At 43.9% G+C, this 25803-nt stretch overlaps 1 protein-coding gene across 6 annotated transcripts in view; it reads left to right on the top strand.

The window, feature by feature from the left end:
• NFATC1 (nuclear factor of activated T cells 1) overlaps positions 1-25803 on the top strand; it is a 395649-nt gene that overhangs the window by 16238 nt on the left and 353608 nt on the right. For 2 of the 6 annotated variants that reach the window (XM_069219786.1, XM_069219788.1), the window contains exon 1: positions 6481-6905. The exons of 3 other annotated variants lie outside the window; for them this stretch is intronic. In XM_069219786.1, the coding sequence (XP_069075887.1) occupies positions 6818-6905 (88 nt within the window). In that variant the 5' untranslated portion in view covers positions 6481-6817. Of the gene's footprint in view, positions 1-6442; positions 6906-25803 lie in introns of those variants that run through there. One more of the 6 variants, XM_069219783.1, reaches the window with a different exon arrangement.

The following is a 25803-nucleotide window of genomic DNA, read 5'->3' as shown; positions in this document are numbered from 1 at the left end:
TGTAGGCACACACCGAATCAATGCCAGTGTAAACATCTACTGCTGAGTGTAATATTGCTTCCTTTGTCTATGTATAAATTACCTAATAAAGCACAACGTTCACCTGTATGTTTCGCGGTGCAGTTGTCCCGTCCTAATGTTTAGCTTTACACAGGTCAGTCACGTGGCTGACAAACAGTACAGCTGGAACAGGAAGCAATAAGGAGAAAGCAAATGGAGGGCATCACTACTATATTGTATTCTTTAAATCACTTGACAAAAATATTGGATCCAATAACACTGCACTAACAAGTACATCACACTGCAAGTTGAGGTAAGTAGAGGTAAGAACTGCAATTACATACTTACTTGAGGAGGTAGTGGGCGGCGATATAGTGAATACAATATGTTTGTAGATCGATATTTTCAACCTTGATGTAGTGTCTTACAGCCGCACGTGGACAATTGGAAAAGGGAGGGTTTATTGAAGAACCAAACTGTACACTCCTTGTCTTGGGAGTATGGCTTACCCTCGGGGCTTTTGCTAGTGGCACCAGGAATGCATTTTGTCCTAAAGCCTCCTTGTATGAATTATGTTTGCTCAGTTTAGAAATGACCTGCTACATTTTGTAAATTACGAAACTTTAGCATTTTCCTCTCAAAATAGTACTTCAAGCTCTAGACTGAGTTGGGGCAGCTACCACTGTGCTACACAATTCATTTTCCAACTGGTCTACTCAGTGCCCGATGAGCAGTGCACATTCAACGTTCTTAACAGGCACATACTTAGCAGATGTCATAAATGTATCCTAAACATAGTTTTTGGTTCAAAAATGCCCCCCTCCTGAACTCTTGGTAAGCGTTTGTCAAGAATGTATGATTCTTCTACGTTTACATGTAAAGATAGCTGTAAAGTGCAGCCCTTGTTAGACAGAGGTAGGGGCTGAACTTAGGCTAAAGGTCTCAGATATGATTTGTGTTTCTCTACATTGAGGGAGAGTGCTCTTAAAGTGATACCTACTGCTTGGATGTATAGTGTTCCTTGAAGATGGAGAATCTTGTTTACTAACTTTCAAAATGTATTCTATTGGAACACTTAAATAAGAGGACCTAATACCCCAGCAGTATCAAAATATTGTAAGCAAAGCAACCGAAATGTGACATAAAGTGCTGTACACAACTTAAAAATAAGTAAATAAATATAAAAGTAAATATATCTTCCAAAGGACAGTATAGTCAAGTTGTCTTTCAAAATTCGGATTCCAAATGTGGAAAGCGGGAAGCTGATTGTCCACGTTTGACTGAGTTGGCCCATGCAGGTTCATATTCTCTCCCTAATGAATAAATAACACAAGGGCATTGTAAACAGGGAATACTTGCATCTTTTCAGTTTGCTATGGTTCACTTTGACAAGGCGGGAAGTGCCAAACTGCCGCTCAAATAAAGATTCCTGTGGTAACAATTAACAGTGGTGAGAAGAAAACTGAAAACACATCACTCTATGTGTCATATCTTATTTCGTTTTAATGAACCTTGTATTAATTTACAAACCCCACGACACAGTAACATATATAAATGTAATAACCGTAATAATACCCGTGTATGATTACATCTCTAATCAGTACAATAACCACTTTCTGAATTTGCTTAACAGTTGATTACCCATTAAGCGTCTCCATTTAATAAGTACTTCTGTCATTCCATACTGCCTAGAATTAAAGTGTTTTGAACTATAACATGTGCTAAGTATATAAGTACACCATACTTCAACCTTGGACATTTTAGAACTGAACACCCTGATGACTCCTTTTTGTTTTATTATTAGGGGTATTACCGGTCTATCTTTCTCTGTATTGTGCAGCCTACTACTTATGGATGGAAAATTATGTCTAGAGTAGCCCGCCTCATTGGCTCACAGAGGAGTCTTTTAAAGCATAGGATTCTCCCTATAAAGTGACAGGTTACCAGGCTCTGACCCCTTGCATGACCCAACCTCATTTGCACTTTCAGTATCCAGTATAAGGGCTGCAAAACACTGGGGGACAGGGATGAAAGCCGGCCTATGAATGTTTTTTTATGTATTTATATATTTTGCAAAATAGCTGTCAATTAGTTCTAGAGGTGAATTAGTAAAATTATGTTGATTGCAGAGCACCTCCTGCTAGCTCGTGCAGTTGCATGCATTGCTTATAGAGTTTATTTGGCACTGGTGCAGCCACAAAGTGCTAAAACGTTGACTGTAAGAAAACAGTAGGGCCCGTATTTATACTTTTTTTGCGCCGCATTTGCGTCGTTTTTTGACGCAAAAACGGCGCAAACTTGCAAAATACCATTGTATTTTGTAGGTTTGCGCCGTTTTGCGTCAAAAAGCGGCGCAAATGCGGCGCTAAAAAAAGTATAAATACGGGCCTAGATGTCTTTGTCCCAGTTTTAGTTGTACTTTGTCCATCCATATAGTTGGACTTATAATGTCTGTGGTGCATTCCTATTACATGACTGAATAAACGCACACAGTGTCAAATTTGTGCTGGTGGCTGGTGGTGGACACTGGAACTAACTTTTGCCTGCCACGGCTAATTTTCATCATCGGACGTTGACCCAGAACAAAAAAGAGGATTACAGAAAAGGGAGAAAAGGAGACAGGAAGTGGAAGGTGGCGAAACAAATAAAACTTACCCACCTCTACTGCAAGGTTTTAAACTCCTGCATGTTTGCTACCCCTCAGAGGCAACATCAGCAAGTGCCACTTCCGGCTGTCACAGATCTGCCACCTAGATGTAGTATAAGATTTCCACAGCAGCTGGAAGTGCACCAATGTAGGGGTCACATCACCTCCCAGCAGGTTCAAACGGGCTGCTGTCAATTCACATATTTATTGGTCTAGATTTTATATTATGTTCCATTACTAACACAAAGTTACTTCCCTTTAAAAACCCTCAGTCACCCATTGCATTTTATCAGGGCTTCACAAAACTGCTAAAGAGAATAAATAAAATACACATATCAATGAATTAAATCCACACTAGAAACTGCACAGTTCCAGTTCACCTTTAGTGTGGCTTCGAAGTGGATGGGCAGTGTGGGAATCTTGATGCTAAGTGTCCATGTGAGGGGGGTGCACAGGGCGATCAGATTTTGGAACCCAAAAATGGGGACAGTCCACAAACATCATACTAGGATTATGATTTTGAAGTGATTGAGGGGCACAGAACGACTTGACAGCACTCGCTAATATAGAAAACACTGATAATGATGCTTTCTAATAAGGGCTCTTAAGTAACGTTGCACTGGAACACATGAAACTTTGCCTCCCTGTGTGTTCATTCAGCTGTCTCTGAAACCTGGAACGTGCTAAATTTACTGACATCTGCTGGGACATTCGAAACTGAAAATGTCCCAGCAAACTCTTAACACCTAGTCACCCAAGTGATGCTCCGGAGAGGATATGGAGATGAAAACCCAGCCAATGTATCTCTTTTGGTCATTCCAGGTGTATTATGGCCATCATGCTCTGACAAATGACAAAGCGCAGAACAACTGGAAAGAATAAATGCAATCAGAGCCATAGAACAAAAACTTTTGTAGGTATCAATATTGTCTGATTAAATGCATGTGAGTTGACAGTGAGGTGCTGCAGGGCTCTGCTTTAAGCCCCCCATTATTTAAATGTGTACTTTACTCCTCTAGCCCAGATAGCAGAAGCCTTGGGGCAAAAGTGATTTCATGCGCTGTTGATACTGAGCTGCTTTTCTCTTGTGGAAAGGGAAAAGAGATTGTGGGAGAGTCCATCAAAACCTGCCTTGCAGTTGTTTTCCACTGGATAACCACCCAACAAATATAATGTAATGCAGACAAAGCCGAAGTACTATTCTTCGGCCATAACTCTTCAGATACATGGCAGACCTTTTGGCTAAAAACACGCCCTGCCCTCATGGGGGAACAGTCCTTCCAAACACAAATCAAGTTGGTGACAGGCACATGGGTCATGCTTCTGCATATGCAGAAAAAGTTTTTGCATTTCCTTTTATTTTCTGCCAGAAAGGTGCTCATCCAGGAGCTTATAACCTCTAGGCTGGACTATGAAAAAGCCTTATATCTGAGACTTCCTGACTAGCTGCTCAATAGACTTCAGGTGGTTCAGAATATGGCAGCCCGCATTCTTCTTAGCCTGCCTCCGAGAACGCATGTGTCTCCGCAACTGCATGCCAGTCTTTGGCTCCCAAAAAGGAAGAGAATCCTCTTCAAAACACAAGTTTTAGTCTATAAACAACTCCAGCATACAGGTGCAGATTATTTTAGGGCCAGGATCAGCTTTTAACCCCCGCTAGAAACCTGTGGCCAGCAAATAGCCTTCAAGCTAGGGTCTCTAAGATTTGCAGCATCAGTACTGGAGGGGGCCTTGTCCTATCTTTGACTAACTGCATGGAACAAACTCCCTCTTGAGCTCCGCTCAGTGGATGATACTTAGCTGTTAAAAAAAAGCTGAAAACGTGCCTTTTTCAACACGGATAGATGGTCTGACTGCACTCTGTACGTGGCCGACAAGCTCAGCGCCAGGACACTCCTTGGAGTACCTGTGCACTTATCAAGTTGCATTTCATACATAGGAGCCCTGCTGAGTAGTGTTGTTTCTATCCCTTAAAAAGTAGGAAGTGGAGATATGCCAATGGATGTCAATTCGGGGCACGAAGGTGCTACCCTAACTTGCCTTTATTTTCCATGGCACTGTCTTGTTACATCTGGTCCCCGGGGTTCTGAAGGTAGTGACAGGAGCGGACATGTGTGCTTCTATAGTTTCCACTGCCTTGGGGAGGATGGTGGGTAGGCAGTGGAAACTATAGAAGCACACATGTCCGCTTCTGTCACTACCTTCAGAGGCCTTCCCTCAAGCTCCTGCTGCAGCTAATAGAAGGTTGTCGGGGGAATGAGCAGGACATGGAGTCAACCTGTGGTGTCATTAGTTGCCGAACAGTGTGTGACGTCACTTCCGCTACCCCAGTCGTTTTGTTGAATTGTGTGAGTCTAATTAAGCGCCTGTATTAATGTCACCCCACCGATACTCTGACGGCGGGCTGAGAGTTTACTACCCGATGACAGGTACACAGTATACAATATTGACATGTCGCTGTTTTGCCTGACCAAATCGCTGTGTGAAACGCCAGAACTTGGCAGGCTTTATCTTTCAATTACGTGAAAAATGCCTCCTTAAAGCTTGGGGGCGCTTTATTTCTTTCTCTCTCTCACACACAGCGGAAAGAGGGGTTGGTAACAGGTTGTGGGACAGCTGGCAGCACGGCGTGCCGTTGTCACCGCTGGCACTAGTGGGAGCTGCGACTGAAGCAGACGGTGCCTGTCACAGGCGGAGAAAAACAATAAAGCAACAAGATTCGGCGCAGCGCCGTCGTGGTTCTGTGCCCGTCGGTCCGTGCAGCCTCGCTGTGCCTGCAGGGAATCGTCCAGCGCCTGGGCGGGCCCCTCACCTACGCAGGTGGCGTTGACCTCCAAAGTGACCGCGTAGCTGTCCGCTCACCATGCCCTCTGCAGGTGTAAGGTAGCAGAATGCTCAGCAGTGGCGTAGCAAGGGTGCCATAATGTAACCTAAAGCAAGCCCCCCTCCACCTCCACCCCTCCCCCTCCAGTTGGGGAGTCAAATACAGTTATGATTTGAGCATACCGCTGGCCCCTCACACTACTAGACCCGGTTTAACTGCACTATTACTAACTACGCAGTAAAGGGGTCCTTTAACTCTCCTAGCCAGGACTGCTGTGCCAAGAAGTATATTTGTGACGGGCGGCGGGGAGGGGGGTGTTATGGGGGAGGACATAGGAGAGGGTGCCGCGAGAACCATTTCCAGTGTGAGCAGACTGTGCCCACTCTCTCTTTACAGGGGTCAGGAACGGCCATTTGGAAAGCTGATCCAAAATGTGACGAGGCTGTTTTATTATGACGGCGAGAACCAAACAACGAAGGAAACAACCAAAAATGTATATTTACGTAGTTATAATTACAAACGCGACACAATCTCCTTTAAAAGTTGGCAGTTTTCTTAATTATTCTGAAGTGTGCTCCACGACACTTGACTTTAGGAAAACGTAATGAATCGCTCCAGTTGTTGCTGAAGGGCCTCTGCTCTCTGTTTTTGGCCCGGTGCCGACCCTTGAGGGGAATAAGGAAGACGACAACGGCGCCCTTCTCTGAACTTCTCCGGAGACACGTGTGTACAGAAGCCGGAGATAAAATGAAAGTCTGTAAAAGGCAGCCGGCAGCCAGAAGGAAGGCCCCTCCATCCGGCACAGCGCGACTCCTCAGGCTCGGGGTGCCACTCCGTGACCCCGCAGGCAGTGGCCGCCCGCGGCGCTCTCGGGGGAGTAGCTCCCCCCCTGGGGTGGCGGAGGAGGGGCAGCCGGCGTGTTTACACAGCCCCGGAAACATCAACAAAAAGAGGCGAGGGAGGGGGAGGGAGGGAGCGCGCATAAAGCGGTAGGTGAGAGGCGGCTGCCGGGCACACGCAGCGCCCTGAGACAGGAGCCTCAGCCCAGGCAGAGCACAGAGGGCGTGGGGGCAGCCCCACCTCGCCAGAGGCAGGAGGACAGAGACGGGGGGGCAGGGAGAGCTTGGCAGGAGGACAGCAACAGTTGCAGGAGGAGAGCAGCAGCTGCAGCGGGAGGCTGCGAGAGGCACTGGCACTGCCCGTTTACTGCCACACGAGAGCACCGGGGCTGCAAACTTCGCTGCCCCCACCCGCAGTGTTTTTTTTAAAAAGTTCATGCTCATTCATACGCCTCGGCGCTGCTGCCCCGTCGCCCGCTATCCGAGAAGAGCTGCCCCCCTCTCACCATGAGCGCCCCGGGGGAAGAGCCCGAGTTTGACTTTGACTTCCTCTTCGAGTTTAACCAGAGCGACGATGCCGGCGGCGGAGCCAAAGGTCTGTACTCACGCCGCCTCCAGCGCTTTGCTCCCAAGTGTGCCTTCCTGCCCAGGCTATTCTCTGGCATCAGCTTTAGGGGCTCGGCTGGCATTCCCGGCAGGGGTGGCCTGGCTTTCTCCAGGTCGAGCTGGCACGCAGTCCGAGTGGATGCTGCTGCAGATTTGGTCAGTGTGAGGGCGTGCGCCGTTTAGAGTCGCTCGTGCGTCCCTGTCAGGTGGTGTTTGTGAAAGCAGTGTACGTGCGTTGCTACTGCGTTTGAGTGGTAAGTGCGATGAAAATAGTTTACATGACCACAGTGGCGTAACAGCACATTGCTACTGAGCATGTAAGTGCAGCGTGTGCGTGCATACGGATTTAGTAACTATGAATAGACGTACGTGCCACTAAGTGCTGTGTGTGTTTGAGGTTTGACTGAGTGATTATTGTTGGAGACGTGAATGTTAATTTAAGTATGTCAGTGCATTTTATATGTTCAACCAGTGGCGTAGCCAGGGTGCCATGACCCTAGTACGAATAAGGATATGAGCCCGCCGGCCGATGTTTAAATTGCGAAATACAGTAAGAATCAGAGTTCAGTGCCCCCTCAGGCTTCTGTACCCCGGTGCACTGTACCTGTTGCACCAATGGAAGCTAAGCGCCTGTGTGCACCCTGTGTGATGCTGGCCTTCCACGAAAGAGGGGGCACTGCCTGCTTCTTGCCCGCGTGCGGGTGGTGGAAAGGGGTGCGTCGGCTGTTTGATGAGTAAACTGGGAGTTGTGAGGAGGTTGGCCCTGTGTCAGCTTGTGACTTCCCTCGAAGCTTCTGCCTGTTGAGATAAGCAGTATTCACTCACCAGGCTTGAGGCAGTGAAGTGCTGCAGCATTATGCATAGCATTCAGGATTACAGTGGCATTCGCTGGAGACAGATCCATTTAACTTTTCAATCCGTTGCTATAATTGTTGTACAGTCAAAACAGTATCACTAGAAAACTACAGCACAGCCGAGCAGAGCCAGCACAACGAATTAGGAGGTACGAGGCACAAAGAGAATATTACCAGAACAAAACTATAACATATACAGAATACAGCCGGGAGAAAGGAACCAGAAGTGTCCAGAATACAGCGAGAAAAGAGCAAATATCTAACCAGAACAAATAGAGAACAGACACATAATTGATCTCAAGTTGACTCAGCATATAGCACCAATTTAAATAAAGCAATTCCAGAATAAAACTAAAACAGAACCAAGGCACAACCAGACCGCAATTAGAACAGGATGAAAACAGAATAGATAACATCTCTTGTACAAAGCAGAGTAAGCTAGTTTATATCCATAGCACAGACTACAGTTTAGTGGAGCTAAACCGAACCAGAACACAGCCTGAGCAGAACTGTAAACAATTAAAGTACACGGAGTACAGAACCCAGAACAAAGACAGCATAGAAACAGATCACGATATAACCCGAATCATTTTTGAAGTAGAACAGTTCAAGAACCCAACTTGAATGTACTATAACAAATAAAGTGCACTCAGGCAATACCCAGAGCTAAAGATGTACAGAATGAAGCTGGTGGAGTACTGGAAAAGATAATTAATCGAAGCATATCATGGACTAGACCAATAACATAACATAAGACTAGAATTAGAACAAATTAACATGCAAGCATACCTTAGCAGGAACACAATTACAAAAATCCCACAAATGAACTGCAACAGAACATTGACTAGAACAGAGCAGAAAAAAACAACCAAGATAAACCTAGAACAGGCCAAGACCAAAATCGGAGTAAATTTAAAGTAGAGCAAGAATAGATTCAGACTACAAGTACAATGAGTTACAACAGGCCCACTCACAGCTAGCATTGACCTGAGGGTGCACCAGAACACAGCCAGATAAATAACAAGAACATATAAAGAAGCAACTCAGGATTTAACCAGGACAGCTCTTGTAATGCCTTCCCACCAAGCCCATCTGAGTATTGTCCGGACATATATAGGGTTACTAACCTTATTAAACAAATCTGGATCCTCCATTGTGACATCCCCAGCAGTACTTAATAGTTCATTGTTTTTCTCCCAAACTCTTCTCTCTAACAAAGCGAGAAAGTAGAAGAGAAGCTGCTTTCCTTGTGGGCATCAGAGGATGTGGGGCACTCAAAGAACAAAGTACTCAGCTCTGAAAAAGTAATACTTTGAATTCCATTTAGCGATCATAGCGACAATTGCTCTAACTTCATAAGGAAGATCATTTTGTCTTTTTCCAAATTACCATAGCAATTGGCCCCATCATAACGAGCTGGCCTAGTTCATATCCATTATTAGGCATCTATGCTTTAAATATTGACCGCAGTCTCCAGACCAAATAAGCTAGCGCGTTTCATCACACTGTTGGAACCATGCGGAATTATCAAAGCAGTAATATTAGACATAAATTATGTTCATGTCAAATCGTCCTTTCATAGCTGGTGAAACTGAAAAAAGAAGAATTGGCTTTGTAAGAACCTTCCATAAGACAAAGGGTCTGAGGGACAACAGAGACTACCTTGTGTGTTTGAAAATCAGAATAATAAGTGCCAGGCCAGACATGGACTCTGACAGGACAGCAAGACTGGGAAGCAGTCGTTCCGTGGGTAGGTAGGCCTGATGTGACTCTAACTCCTCCCTGCTGCTGTAACAGGACCATTTCATAAAAGTTCGCTCTGCAAGTAGATGTGGCTTGCTCTTGAATTTTTAGGAGTAAGTCATATCTACTCCAAGAAAAAAGCTTTGTGAATTGGGCCCACAGTGGCCCAGCCTTTCACCCTACCCCCTTCTTTATCAGTACATAGAGCAGTCCGCCTCCAAAGGGTTATGGCTTCGTCTCAGGAATTGCAGTGTTGTTAATCCGAAATGCGCCACACCTTGTGGAACATGGCTAATAAATATACAGCATGGGTAATATACAAGGGAAAAAAGCCTGTGCAGTTGCAGGGGATGTGGAACTCCTATAGCTAGATACCCAGGACATATTGTTTGGGGTCAAGGACAACACGTTTTCCTATTTATTTTGTCATTGGGCCAAGTAGCCACAGGCCCCTGCAGCACAGACCCTTAGGCTGCCAGTTTACAGGGAAGAGAACAGTCTGAAGTTGAGGTAATAATTATGTCCATATGCTAATGCTGTCTGAACTTGTACTGATGGTTCAGTAATGTAAAGCCTTTATTATTAGGATAAGCGCTCTAAATAAACGTTTTAAGGTCACACTGCACTACTGACAGTGGTTCCAATAAACAAAAGTGTACACAGATGTTTGCAGAAGCTTGTATGCAAAATTGATGATTCTTTGATTTCAAAATAAAATGTTCAGAAAAAAATGAAAATAGGAAAAAAACATTTTGCTAAATTAATGTGAAATTTTAGGTACTATTTCTTTGAAGCATCATTTAGTAAAATTTGTTGATGCATGCTAGTATTTAAAAAAATATTCATAATGGAAAATCAGTCTAGCCATCTTCAAGAAGATTGTGGGAAATATGAAAATAAACAAGTACTGGCAACGCCAACCTATCAGACATTGGTTGTCAGTCTTTTGGTTTTGCAGCGCAACTTTTCTTGCGCCCCTTTGCACCCCTTCACTGCCACCATGTGTGTGCTGAATTTGAAATATGTCTCACCATGGCGGTTGTTAGGGGTATTAGCGTCATCTTTTTCTACACTAGCCCAGCGCTTTGCGGGATTAGCATCAACAATTTTGAAGCTAATCCTGCAAAGCACCCAGAAGCCCACTGAAACCAATGGAAGCCTTTTAATGTCTCTCCGAGCAGGCGTTAAAGTGCTGAAAAAAATGGTGCATGGAAATCATTTAGATTTCCGTTTGCCATTTTTTTGCCCCCCCCCCAAACGGGGGGGGCATTTGCATACATTATGCCTGACGCAGGCATAATGTGGCCCAAAGGGTTGCAAAGTGACTCAATGCATGCATTGCGCCACTTTAGATGTTTTTGGCCTTCTGATGCCATATTAGCATCAAAAAAATGACGCTAATGTTTTGTTAGAATGGCACAAGGCCCTCTTAAATCTGGACCAAAATGTCTTGGTTAATGCCAGACCTAATTAGGGGCCCAATTCTTTAAGAAAGTCAAAAAAGTGCAGAAATGGTATATGTCTTTGCCTTAGTGTCTTTCATGAATTCATGATAATTTACAGAAGTAGACCAGGAAATCATACTCTTAGAAAATATTAGTGAGCTGTATTTTATCATGAACAAATATGCCTGTGTAGATTTGCTCATGCAAAAATCTATCGAGCGTTTTAGAAGTTCACTTTCCTTCCAACCACTTTTTCCCAAGCGTGGAAGAACTTTTACTTTTGCCCTTGTCAGGAGTAAATTTCCAACCTTTCTCAGTATGGCAAAAGATTAGAGAAGAGGTGGTGAAAATCATTAAAACATGCAAGTTGGTAGGTTTGCACAGACTCAGAGGTATTCCAGCCCTAGAACTATTACTTACTGCTTTCCTCCAGCCCCAGTATGTAGATCAGCGGAAAGGTGGCAGAATAAGGAAATTGCTATAGTAGGGTTTGAAAATGCTAGTGTTCAAGCCCTGCTATAGTATTAGTATCAAAATGCATGTCACAAAAGGGACAAGCAGTTTTATTTTACAGGACAAGCAGATTTAAAAAACAACCTGTCCCATGGACAAGTGGATATTCTTTTAAATTCCACATCCCTGACTCGGCTGCTTCATTTTGTAGCCACATGCACCAAGCATGCGCATGCCTACAAAATAATGCAAACATGTTTTTTTCTTTCAGTTTACTGGCTGGCAACATCATTTTGGAGAGGCACTCAAGTATTACCACACATTTGCACCTAAGAAATGGCACAGGCGCCATTTTTTTGTTACCTAATTTATTTCCAAAATGGATTGGTAAAGCAAATTAAGCATTTGCAAAGCACTAGGGTCTCGCATTTGTCAGAGTTACAGCTATTACCAGGTGTAAACTCCCAACCGGATTTTTCTTGCACAATCGCGGTTCACTCATAATGAAACCTATTGGCAAAAGTGCAGTTATGTATGTAACTGGCAAAAGTGCAATTAACTGTTTGACAGGGTCGATATTATGTAAAGCGCTCGACTTCTGCCAAACGAGATCGCGCTGTGAAAATAGAAAAAAAGTAGTCCACAAAGCTGACGGGAAACACCGAGCATCGCATGTTTTCTCTACTTGGTCGCTGCGCTCGAGGAGGACTAACCACTGGAAAAGACATGACGTATGCATGCCTTCCAGTTATCAAAGCAAGCAGATTCTAACCGGCAAGCCCACAAACCAATGAAAGACACTGACGTGACGTGGACGGGGCTCTGAGCCCTTTTCTAATTCCTAACGCGTCTCCCTAGCGATACGCATGTGCAAGCGCATGCGACGCAGGCTCGACCCAAAAAATATGAAACTGAATGGTGTGAAAGCACTTTTTTAAGCTGAAGGAGCTTGCAGCCACTTGCTACCTTGCCCTCTAAGAAAAGAGGGCTGAGCAGGTCGGGGTGGGCAGAGGGAGGCAGGGGGAAGCGGGTGGGGGAAGGATGGTTATGTGGGGAGATAATAAAAAATCAAGGTGGGCGGGGGAAAACACACCAAGGGAGAAAGCCATGTGGCTCAGAGGGGGAATGGTGGAGGAGAAGCACACTTAACACTCTGCAGCACATGATGCAGACAGCCAGGATAGGATATTTAGTAGGGTGAAGCTTAAGGGAAAATCTCATGCAGTGCTAAGCCAAAAAGAAGAAACAGTTCCCTAAAATTCAACAGTGGAACTCAGTCAGAGAGGAAGTAAAGATGCTATGTTCCAGGGGAGAGGCAAACACAAGATAGACAAGGAAAGTCACTGAATAAAAAGCAAGCAGTGGTGTTGATAACAAAGCCAAACAATGGTAAGCAACAAGCAGGCTGTAAGTCCCTGTAAGCTCTTCATAAGCCCACAATAAGTCCTTATAACCAGATAGCCGCACTGTGCGATGGGCCTAAAAAGAGTGTGCTATAAACCATATTGGCAGATCCGCAAAGTGCAAAGTAGTATTTATTATTATTTTTAAAGGTTGGTGAGGCACCATGACTCACTTCGGGTCACACTTCTTATGAATCACAGGCCCTCCCGACAGTGAAGAGTGGGGTGAAAACTAAACAAACCCATATGTATTTGGAAGCCATATGCTGCACTTATACAGTGATCAGAAACAAAGGACTGCTCTCCACAGAACTTCTCGTACTACCCTGGCCCGTCCTTAAAGTCCATACACTAGTCCACAACCCAGTTAGGTTCTACAGTACTACAGGGATGTAGCAGTGGAAAGGCGCTATTATGTTCATGACCAAACTCTGAATTTTGACCCAGTAATCATTGAAAGTGAAAGAGAAAAACATAACTTGTTTTCCACCACAACCAAATGCTTTCAATGTGCAATCTTTTTTGTTGTAACTAGAAGCTTTTCAAAATCCAAACTTTTTTCTACTGGAACTTTCATGTGATCTATGGATAGCTTTGAAACTTCTCCAAGTTCCGTACCACATTTGCAGAAAAAATATGACCTTCACAACGATTTATATCGCGCAAGGTAAACTTGCAAGGGCGGGGGGAGGTGCGGGGGTGAATTTTGAGGTGTACATACCTTTGCCATTGTACATTGAAACACTTGCTAAGAAAAATGGCTGTGTATATTTTCCACTTTAGATGGATGTGATAAATGAAAAATATCTCCCTGTGCAGTGATAATAATCTCACAAATGTGTAGACACACTCTGCTGCAGCGAAGGCAAGTTATGCTAGAAAGTTTTACGAAATTCACAAACTTTCAGTAGTATTAAAAACCCTCACACACCCCTCCAACATGTCACTACATAGTCTATGTAAAGAAAACACTTCAAAAAGTGTGATTAACAGATGTAATATGTAACGTGGTCTAACCTCGCAGAATAAGAGGAAAAGGTTCTGCATTGTTACAGGGCCCACAAAGCTTCGCGCGCTGCGTTGTGTGTACTGCCCAGGTAAGACTGCTGGATCGGGTATCTCGCAATAGAAGCCTAAAATTAACCAGTGTTCTTTAAATACTACGGCTTTACTGTTGTTCCAAAAGTTCCTTCCAGGCTGACACGCGGCTCCTCTCCTCCCTTGCGTTTCAGTGTCAGATGTCGACATCTGGTCACAGAACAAATGACTCACACCCTCATTGGTATCCCAATGTTACAAGGCCCAGGGCATGAATGGATAACATGCCATCTCTGCTTGCTGGGGCGAGACTACCGAACCGACTGCTAAAGAGGGCTCAGGAGCTGCTTCACTCAAAACCATATAGTGTCTGTGGTACAATATTTAGGACCTTGAAGAATGAGCGGTGGTAATAAGAGTGCACTCTGCGTCCCACCACACCCCCCACCCACAATATACTGTGGATAAGAAAATGAAGGGTGCTAATAAAGCCCTATAGAAGTTAAGTCCCTTGGCTCGATGCTAACTACAATCCAGAAATGTGTTAGCTCATTATTGCTGTTCTGGTTTCGCTTTATTCATTCTCTGTCCTTGATTGGCTCTGGTGCCAGTGTGACTTTTCGGGATCTATTCTTGATATATCAAAGGAGTTGTCGTAATTAATTAGAGTTCTATAATAGTTGTATCCAACCTGTGTTCTTCATCTGTTCCACTTTCACCACTTGTTTTCTGGATCTAGTCTAAATCTAGTCTACTCTTATCCAGGACCGCTTCTGGCTCTACTAGCGTTCACACAGTGTTTTGAGTATTTTCTAGTTCTTCTCTAATATATTCTCGTCCTTCATATTGATGGTCCTCTGTCTGTGTTCTGACTCAGTTCTAGTTCTAAACTGGGTTCGTTTCTAATTATGTTCTAGTTCGAATTTTACTTTGGGTTATTTTCCAATTGTATTCTGGCTATATTCTGGTTCTGCTCCATCTATATCTAGGTCTGTTCTAAGTTTGTGACCAGTACTGAGTTTATTTTTGTCATGTTACAGATCTTTTGTTGTGTTTTATATCTGTCTTTACTTAGGTCTGTATACTTGCTCATTGTAATACTGTTTTGGATTGTGTTATGGAATTGTTGTAACGCTATTCTCACTATGTTTCAAGTCTGTTGTAGTTCTAGTCGTGTTATGTTCTAGTCTATTCTAATTGTGTTGTCTTCTAATTCTACTCTGGTTGGGTTCTGAGTTTGTTCTATATTATTATTAGACGTTGGATCTAGGTCTGTCTTAATTCCATTAAATTCTCTTCTGAATACGTTCTTCATCGGTTCTCATTCCATCATGATTTTGTCTTGGCTGTATTCTGACTGGAATGTCTTCTGGTTCTATTCTAGCTACATTCTGGCTTTGTTTCAAAATCTGTTTATAAAAGTCCAGCTTGGTTTAGATGAGTTCTATCTCTTTTCTGGCACGATTGTGACTCTGTGCTTGCTCTGTTTTAATTCTAGTGTGTTGTGTGTATATTCTAGTACTACACAGACTGTCAGTATGGTCTACTTTTATGGATCAAATCTGTTTATTTGTTTAAGATGCAAGAAACACGTTACACAGCTGAAAGTAATATTCTACTAATCGTCGGCTGCCAGCCAGGCTTTGTTTTGGCTCTGTTCTGCTTATATTGTGACTGTGATCTGGTGCACTTCACATTGTTTTTCAGCTATGCTTTTGACTGTGTTCTAGGAATAACCTGCCTACTTTGTCTGTCTATTCCAGATGCAACCTACTTCTATTCTGATTTTGTTTTAGTAGTTTTCTAATTGAATATGGATTATAGTATTGTCCAATTCTGGTCGCATTCTCTCCAAGTTCAGTTGTGTTTCTATTCCAGTTCCATTCCCAATATACTGATATTTTGGTCCAGGCCTGCTGGCTGTATGAACTGGGTCTATTCTTGATTTTTCTCATTCACTCTGTTCAGATTCTATTCTTCGTGTGTTCTGGCTCTTCTCCTTTATTCCTGCAATGTCTGGAGCTATATTTTCTAGATCCATTCTCTGGATCAGTAGTAGTCCTACTCAGCCTTTTGTTTGAGCCTGATTATTCTATATTCTGGCTGTGTTCAGGCTCAGCTATTTTCAGGACGGTGTTTATCAATATTGTGCTGTGTTCTTGAGCTGCTCTATCAATGCTGTAGTTTCAATATAAATCTGCTCTAGTTCTGTTCTACCTCTGTCTAGCTGTCTTCTGAAGTTAATCTTACTATGTTCTTGATCTACTAGCAATTAACTTTGGTACCATTCCTGCTTAGTAATTTATCAAAAAGTAAAATACTAGGTTTGTCCATTGTTCCACAACACTAGATTTGCAAAATGTACAGGATATTAAAACTATATATATTTATAAACAGTGTACCTAAATTGGGAAAATTTACATAGGCAGTGGTTATCCCGAACATATGGGATGGGCTCCATACTCATGGATCAGTGCTGACTAACTGTAGAGTAGATTATCAAGACAACATTTGTAAGGATTTTGGGACTGCCCTTCTAAGAATATTTTTTATTCAAGGAGCTCAGTGGTGCAACCTTCTGGCATGTTGAAACAGCAAGTTAGTGAAAGGCACCATGAAATAGCCTTAAAATAGTTCAGGAAATATCCATGTATACTTTTCATGTATCACCACTGAAGTTGCCGATTATTTGATCTTTCTTTCGTCTCCAAGTCTCAGAATCGAACCGATTTGAAAACATGCTTTAATGCGGTACAGACTTCCAAGTGCACATAGACAACAACAGTGATCTTTCATGGACAAATATGTTGCTTTTGATTCTGTTTTTAGAAAGGTATTATACAGCTTGATGTGTCGTATTATCCAGTCAAGCAGAAATGTTAAAAGCTGCTTACATGTACTTTTTGTGAAAGTTACCTTGTCGTGAACCATACTAGCTACCCATCCCCCCTCAGTCTTGCAGCTCAAATTGTCTGATGCCAAAATTCTATTTTGTCTCCCATTCATCACATTTTTGTTTTAATCTTAGTAGCTTTCCCACTTGAGGAAGGACAGGACAGACTTTGAATAGGCTAGACCTTGTTCTTCATATTATGCACAATGTACACATTTTTGTATTTCTGCACAAATTAAGTTGTTGTGGACACTTTGTTTTACTAAGAGTGGTAGAGCCTGTCCACCTTTATCTAGTTATTGTGTGAGGGTGAGATAAATTACGTCATGCACAGCACTGAAAGAAACAGCATTTCCAAGGCACTGATTTATTGATTAGAGAGAGGAATTATCTTCTGTCGCTGAGACAAACTTTGTGAATGCTAATCCCCTGTACAATGCAGTGAAGGAGGCAGTGGACAGTCTACCTCCTGCCATGCCTAATCTGTACTCTAGAAGCAGTACATAATCTATACTCTAGAAGCAGGGCATTGGCACAAGCCTTTCAGGAAAGTTCATTGTTCCTGAAGAGTAAACATTGAAAAAACCTTTGGCAGACAATATAGTGTGCTAGCATATCACAAGAGACCAGAGCATGTCCTTGTGGAAACAGCTGTTGAAGACCAAATGTGTAAATAAGCACTGGCAAAGCCAAATGTCTGGCATTGGCTGATAGTCTTGGCGCTTTAATGTTTTTGTCATGTTTTTGTAAGAACACATTGATGGGGGAGCTCCCTGTTCTTTTTTTCGCCATGATAAAAACTGAAGCACTGCCAAAAGCAATGATTTTTCTAGTCTGAAAAGGAAGAATTGCTGCAGTATTCCCCAGCATAGAAGGGAATTACTTAGTGTGGATGTACGCCTTGTCACTCACACTGAAGTTAACCAATACCTGAAGTGGACTTGCTCTTCGTCCCATGCGATATTGCAGTAGTGTGTGGAAGAAAAATTTAACCAATATAATAATAAACTAATGGTTGAAGAGGACTGAATTTATCTCCTATAAGTAAATATACTACATATTTATATCATTTTAGCAAAATCACTTAAAAATGTAGAATGCCTAGTTATGCTCCAGGGTCGCCTAAATTTAACGTACGGAGAAGTTAGGATGTGCATCCAAAACCCCAACTCTCTTACTTTTAAAGGACAGATACATTCATGTATACAAACTAGGATGGGGGGGTGGCAGCAGTAATGAGAGCCTCCACAGTCCCTTGGCACTTTCTGTGCAGTTCTTTCCACGAGGCGGTCATTTTTTCCAAAACATGTGAAAGTGGAAGATGGTGTTCTTAGTCCATCACTCTATTTCCTGCACTTTTTAACATCCATCTTTTGACTATTTTTTGTTAGACTTGTTCCCTGTAATGTCATTGATGGGAGAGTCTGACCTTCTGCAAGTCACTTTCCCTGCGGATGACACCACAGAAAGTAAGGAAATGTGGACACAAATGCATTTCGAAAACATTTTTGGCGAATGCAGAAGCCAGCTCAGTGCCCTTTTTTCATCTTTTCTCCCATATTTGTCGTGAAAAGCCCCCGATGGTGAGAACTGCCCTATAAGCATCAGGGATGGAAGAAGCAATTTCTTCCTTTACAAAGTTGCCCAGAGCCAAGTTCCAAAACTTATAGATGATTATCAGTCCTGGAGCCATACCTATGAGCACTTGGTGTATTTGGACCCATACCTCCTGTTCTATTGATTTTGAGGATTACGGTTGAACAGTATTTCCAAAGGCAGATAGAACATTATAAACCTGCACTCTAATGAGTTCTTCCCTATGTTCACGATTAGGATATGACTCATCAAATGTATTCTATTGGGGACGTTGTGTGTATTTTTTTCCTGTACCCCTGAAACCACCTCACAGGCGTCGCCCTGCAGTGTTGGTATATGTCATTTAAAGTACAGGACAGCAGCTTAGTTCTTTGTCTAGACACATCTGACAACAAAAGGTTCTGCACTGCCCTCATCTACTATGTTGGAACCAGATGACCTCAGGACTCTGTTTTGCTGAGGAGTGGCACAACCCCTCCCATCCACAGCTATGACTCCCGCAAGGCTGTGACAAAGGACTTGTCCCTCCAGTCTGGGAGACTCCAACAGCAGGCCTTCATCTGGAAGAGTTGGCGAATACCAATATCCTATGTGCAGTGAATTGTGAGCCATAGAACACAAGCCTGAGGAGACCTCAAAACCCCTGGACCTTTTGATGAGAGCTCAGGCTGGTGTTCTTCTGTTCCCCCCGTTGCTGGACTCCTTTGAGAGCTATGTGGTGAGGCAAGCCTGTCCCTCTCTGTGAATTGAACCCAGGCCATTAAGCATTTTAAAAAGGTGATTGAAGATAAAGGCGTTTAGACATATAATCCTACTATGGCCATCCTAGAACCTCGGTTGTAAGTCCTGAGCTAAACCTGTAGAAGCTCTGTTAGTAGCCAGCTTCCATGTAACACCGACATGGGCAAAGCACAAGTATGCATAGCGACAAATATTTTAGAGACATGTGGATTAGTGTCTCTGTAGGTACGCCTAGTATCTCTACGACTAGAAGTATCCAGAATATCCATCTGTTAGAAATGGGGTCTCTGGTTGGCAGTCAGTTTGCACTTTGTCCAACCAAGGACCCTCACTCTAGTCAGGGTACAGGAGTTACACTCCTAAGACAACCCCTGCTCAATGCCTTGGTAGCTTGGTACAAGCAGTCAGGCTTATCTCAAAGGCAATGTGTAAAGCATTTGTACCAAAACACACAGTAATACAGTGAGAACACTACAAAATGGACACCACATCAGTTTAGAAAAATAACCAATATTTATCTACATCAAACAAGACCAAAACGACAAAAATCCTACAAACCCAATTCAACATATGAATTTTTTAAATAAAAAGAGTCTTACTTCATAGAAAACAGTGGAAACGTTGTTACACAAAGTACCTGGTTTGCGTAAAAAATAAAGCCGCATGGGCGAGCGCGCTTCAGAAAAGTCAGCAATGTGTTGATTTCTTACTCGTAAGTGAGGCCGTGCGTCATTTCCTCTCTGGTCGAGGAGGCAGTGTGTTGTTTTTCTCTCCTGCAAGAGAGGGATGCGTCAATTTCCAGATGGGGCACCTCGGATCCATGCAGATCCACGATGATTTTGACACCCAGCGATGCATGAGAAATCCGGCTGCACTGTGATGGAAAACCGTGCTGTGTGGGTTTAGGTTGTTTTCAGCAGCCGCAAGCAGGTATTGCACCGTTTCTCCAGCCGCGATGCAGGAGATGTGTCGATTTCCCAGCCTTGATGCAGGTGGTCTATTGATTTCAGCCGAGAGGTGTGTGGCGCATCGTTTTTACAGCCGCACTGCAGGTGGTGCTTTGAAAGTTTCCCTGTACGGCTTCCTGTGCGTGGATTTCAGTCCTTATTTTACAAGCTTCACCTTTCAAGGGCCCAGGGACTAGTTAGGGCGCCACTTTACAGGGCAGGAGACTCAGCAGAGTCTCCAGGTGCTGGCAGAGGAAGTCTTTGATGGCCCTGAGACTTCAACACAGAAGGCAAGCTCAGTCCAAGCCCTTGGAGAAACTTCTCAAGCAGGGATATACCAAAAAGTCCAGTCTTTGTCCCCTTCCTTAGGCAGCAGCAGCAACTGCAGGATAGCCCAACAAAGCACAGCCACAGGTAGTGCCAGCACTTCTTCTCAGCCCTCCAGCTCTTCTCCTTGGCAGAGGTTTCTTTTTTGTTCCAGAAGCAAATCTTAAAGTAATCTGAAAATCTGGGGGTTTGGGCCCTCTAATTATACACCTTCCTGCCTTTGAAGTAGGCAAACTTCAAAGTAAAGTTTCTGTAGTTCACAAGATCCTGCCTTTCCCAGGTCTGGCCCCAGACACAGACCAGGGTTTTGGAGACTGCATTGTGTGAGGGCAGGCACAGCCCATTGAGGTGTAAGTGATCACTCCTCCCTCCACTCTAGCCCAGATGGCTCATCAGGATATGCAGGCTACACCCCAGATCCCTTTGTGTCACTGTCTAGTGGAGATTCACAAACAGCCCAACTGTCAGTCTGACCCAGACAGGGAATACACAAGCAGGCAGAGTCACAGAATGGATTAAGCAAGACAAAATGCCCAATTTCTAAAAGTGGCATTTTCAAGCAGACACTTCAAAAACAAACTTTACCAAAAGTTGTATTTTTAAATTGTGAGTTCAGAGACCCCATTCTCTTTATCTCTATCTGCTCTCAAAGGGAAACTGCACTTAAAAGTTATTTAAAGGCAGCCCCCATGTTAACCTATTAGAGAGATAGGCCTTGCAACATCGAAAACCGAATTTGGCAGTATTTCAGTGGCTGTTAGGACATGAAAAACTCCTCAGTACATGTCCCACCTTTAACATACACTGCATCCTGCCCATGGGGCTGCCTAGGGCCTTCCTTAGGGGTGCCCTACAAGTATAAAAAGGGATGATTTGGCCCTAGTGAGTGGGTACACTTACCAGGTCGAATTGGCTGGTTAAAACTGCACACACAGACACTGCAGTGGCAGGTCTGAGACATGTTTACAGGGCTACTTGTATGGGTGGCACAACCAGTGCTGCAGGCCCACTAGTATCATTTGATTTACAGGCCCTGTGCACCTCTGGTGCACTTTACTAGGGACTTACTAGTAAATCAAATATGTCAATCAGAGATAAACCAATCACCAATACAGTTTACACAAAGAGCATATGCACTTTAGCACTGGTTAGCAGTGGTAAAGTGCCCAGAGTCCTACAGCCAACAAAAACTGGTCAGAAAAAAATAGGAGGAAGGAGGCAAAAAGCTTGGGGATGAGTCTGCAAAAAGGGCCAGGTTCAACACCATCCTTGAGGGTAATGTAGCTTATATAATGAGTGTGTGGTATCACAGATGTGGCAGGGTAGCACTGTACAGTAACAGACAAAGTTGTGTGTACAATAATACAGCTATGTATAGTGTGACAATTGTATACTACCACAGATGTAAACCCCGGACTTTAGTCATACGTTTCTGTATTAAAGTAACACAAACGTGCTCACCGGTGTGTATTTGTGGGAAGTAACACCAGATAGCCAAGACAGTAAAGTGAGGTGGAATGTCAAACAACGTCACCAGGGTGAGGCACATAGTGGAAGTGCACATTACCCCACTCTCTGCCTTCGCAGCACAGAGAGAACAGTAACAAAACACTTTTTAGGACTCCACAAGTTAGAAAAGAAACAAATAATTTCCAAAGTATTTTATTATATTGTTTCCAAGGAGTATATTGTCCTTTAGATGTGTCTATGTACTAGTACAAAATAACAAAAACAGCGTTTATATTTTCCTTTAGGAATGCATAGGGCCTGATTATGACCCTGGCGGACGGCGGAGGCCGTCCGCCAAGGTACCGCCGCTGAATGACCGCACAGCGGTCAAAAGACCGCGGCGGCCATTTAGACATTTCCTCTGGGCCGGCGGGCGCTCTCCAAAAGAGCGCCCGCCGGCCCAGAGGAAATGCCCCTGCAACGAGGACGCCGGCGGAGTTGCAGGGGTGCGACGGGTGCAGTTGCACCCGTCGCGTATTTCAGTGTCTGCTTAGCAGACACTGAAATACTTTGCGGGGCCCTCTTACGGGGGCCCCTGCCGTGCCCATGCCATTGGCATGGGCACGGCAGGGGCCCCCAGGGGCCCCGCGGCACCCCCTACCGCCATCCTGTTCCTGGCGGGCGAACCGCCAGGAACAGGATGGCGGTAGGGGGTGTCAGAATCCCCCATGGCGGCGCAGCAAGCTGCGCCGCCATGGGGGATTCTAAGGGCAGCGGTAAACCGGCGGGAGACCGCCGGTTTGCCTTTTCTGACCGCGGCCGAACCGCCGCGGTCAGAATGCCCTGCGGGGCACCGCCGGCCTGTCGGCGGTGCTCCCGCCGACCCTGGCCCCGGCGGTCTTAGACCGCCGGGGTCAGAATGACCCCCATAGTCTGTTTCATGCTGTAAAGTTTCTAGTTGCAAGCATGCTCATCCAAGTTTTATTTTTAATTCTGGTACGTGCACTCTTGTTTTTTAAAGGTTCAAGCGTAACTACGAGTCCCAGCTTGCTGCGTAAAAAGTGGAACTGAATGAGCTACTCACATTGAACTGAGTATTGTGAAATCTCAATGCATGCGGGTTAGGACGTACTGGCTACTAACTTCTATTGATAAAATACCTTCTACTTAGGCTGTTTTAGCAGCTCAGTTTCATTTTTATTGACACCAAACATTGTCCAATCAATACTAACCTCTGTTTTATCAGCTTTTTATTGATTTAGAAAATACACAAGTATGTCTTTACCTTTGACTTAAGTACAGCAGGGCTGAGGATAGGATGAGGCAAGTCCATGGTACAAAAGAGTGTAGCCGGATTAGGCATTTCAGTGCAGTGGCTTTAAATGTTCAAAATGGTCTCTCACTGCCTCGACCAAGGAATTATACAAAAAAAGATACAGATGGAATGCTTGAATTAATCTCAGCCACTGGTAATCACTCGGGCCGCGTCCCAAACCATACTTATGCACACCATGCCACCTCAGTTTGGACCCAGCAGATGAGGCAGCCTTCAGGGGGGGGCAGGAATAAGGCCAGCCACAAACCACCTGTCAGAAGGATTGCATTTGAGCATATGGCAGAAGAATTGCTTTTATCCTAGAGTTATAGTGGGCTTTATACTTTATAATCCTACCTCATCTGATACTTGCACTCCAAGTTGGTGTGTGGGGAGCAGCCTCGCAGTTTGAAGACCTTTGACCATCAGAGGCATTGTGAATACCTTTGCATTCCTGCTGGCTCTTTTCAGTCCGGCAATTAATAGGTGATGTAAGAACTATGGAGGATGAAAGAACTGTTCTTAGGTGTGCCCTAAGTACTCCCTATGCACATTGGCATTTTAAACTTTCTGCTTGTGGCCTCAAGCTTCGAAGGCCTAACTTCTTACAGTGTGCAGCTGTTTTCCGTCACTCTTCATTTCTGCGACCCCCCCCCCCACCCCAGCAGGAGGGCGTCCGCTGTATGAACCCAGCACCTTCTTTCCTTCCACTCCGCCCACCAAGAGTAATAACGCCATATGGTCTGTGATATATCTGCTCTGCTATGTATAGCTGTTACCTATAGCTCTCATAAAGTGCCATTAGCATTGATAACTGTATTGAAATCCGGTTATCCACTGTTGTGGAGTAATAACTGTAGGAGACAAAGTAGTTTGCCACTGCAGTAATGTCACCCGGGGAAGCATCTGCCTCGTCTTGGCTTGTTAAGTCCTGAATTAGGCAGCAGAAGGGTGTTTGGTAGTCTCACCACCGTTTTTCCATGCCTCCTGGGTTTCCACAGACCAGTGAGAGGTGGGAAAAAACAGGCTCCGCTGTGACTGCATCAGCCGCCATAGTCTCTTTCAGCCTCAGGTATCAGCTGACCTCCTCTAACAGGAATTTTAAGTTGATGTGAAACAGGGATGCAAGCCCTCTCATTCTTTATTGTTGTCACTCAGAACGAACCCTTTGATGAAAACCACCCTAGTTATCCACGGTTACCCATCTATAATTCTGTATGTCATTTTTCCCTATTTACTGTATTGTCACTCAGAACCTTTCAATGTAAAACGTCCTTGCTATCCACTCTTACCTTCTATAATTCTGTATCTTTTATTGTAATTGGACATAAAATGTGAGGATAGACAATGCCTGCCAAGCATGCCCCGTTTACCCAATTCTATCTGCCCTTTGCTCACAAACTCTGCATGGTCTCCAGGATTATCGTTTTTCATTTAGTGCTACAGATCCCCTAAGCGGTCCCATATAATTTGAATTCATTTCCATATTTTTTTCAGACTTTTAAAAACTTTTTTAATTGTATCAATGCACAGGCTTGTGAAATACCCGAATTCACAGGATCTTTAAGGCCCTTACCCTCTCTAGTCCCACCTGACCGTAGGCATTCCAGACTCAACTCTATATCGAATCTCTTTGGCCTTTGAACTCTGTTTAATTCAGTAATCTGTTAACTTCATTACATATTAACATATTGTAGCATTTCTATAGAGCTCTACTGCCTCTTGACAAGGCCCCAAACCACTTTCATTTTGGTTGTTTGTATTCTATGGATGTGGAAAAGTGTTGAAGTGACATATTTTGGCTGTTTGTTTTAGTGTTGTGCAATTGTGTGTCAAAATATTGAGTTTTTTTTTTAAATGACCTTCTGAAATAATGTATAAAAATTGTCAACTACTATTGTGAAGATAAGTATTTATATATATATATAGACTTACAATTCTGAACTCCTCCAGGGGCCTTATTACGACCAGTGTGCACCCTCGGGGCTCTTTGATATTGCGGAAGGGGCCACAGGCGCTTGTACCGCCATCTTCTGTAATACCAATCACTTTGCAGCGCATTCGAAACTCATTTGCATGAAGGTGTGGCCCCATTCAAATGACGGAGTCACTTTGCCTCTGTATCCGTGCCCTACTACGGATGTGAATGCAGATTCAAACAGGCCCTTTGGAAATGCATTGACTGACTGAGGAGTGAAAGGGGGTCCCATGAACCCTCCAGACGTCCCCTTGTGGGCGTGTGCAACCCCTACACCCACCTGCAGGCGAATCTCTGTCCCCTCTTAAAGTGCAGACGGGTACTGCCTGCAAATAGAAAGACAGAATGGCTGCTTCATATAGCCGCTCTGTATTTCACTGAAGCTCACTGTATGAGTTTGTGGCTGCCCTTGGGGTAGCTTATTATTTGTAGTAGGGCGCATTATCGCTGTTTGCACCTACCACACCTATTTAAAGGTGTGTCATTGCACAAAAAGGGACAGTGCGCCTTGTCTGTAATATGGGCCCAGATAGCTTAAAGGTATACATATTGTTAAGGTACATATATGAACTCTAAATATAGTAAACCTATATATATATATATATATATGTACATATATTTACCTTCACGTATTCTATGATATTTTGGCAGGTTAGTATTAGAACCCAGATATTATGTTACTAAACCCACATATCTTCACTTTTG

This window comes from Pleurodeles waltl, chromosome 2_2 (genome assembly GCF_031143425.1).
Source record: "Pleurodeles waltl isolate 20211129_DDA chromosome 2_2, aPleWal1.hap1.20221129, whole genome shotgun sequence".
Taxonomy (NCBI): domain Eukaryota; kingdom Metazoa; phylum Chordata; class Amphibia; order Caudata; family Salamandridae; genus Pleurodeles; species Pleurodeles waltl.
This window is presented reverse-complemented; position numbering and strand designations above follow the sequence as displayed.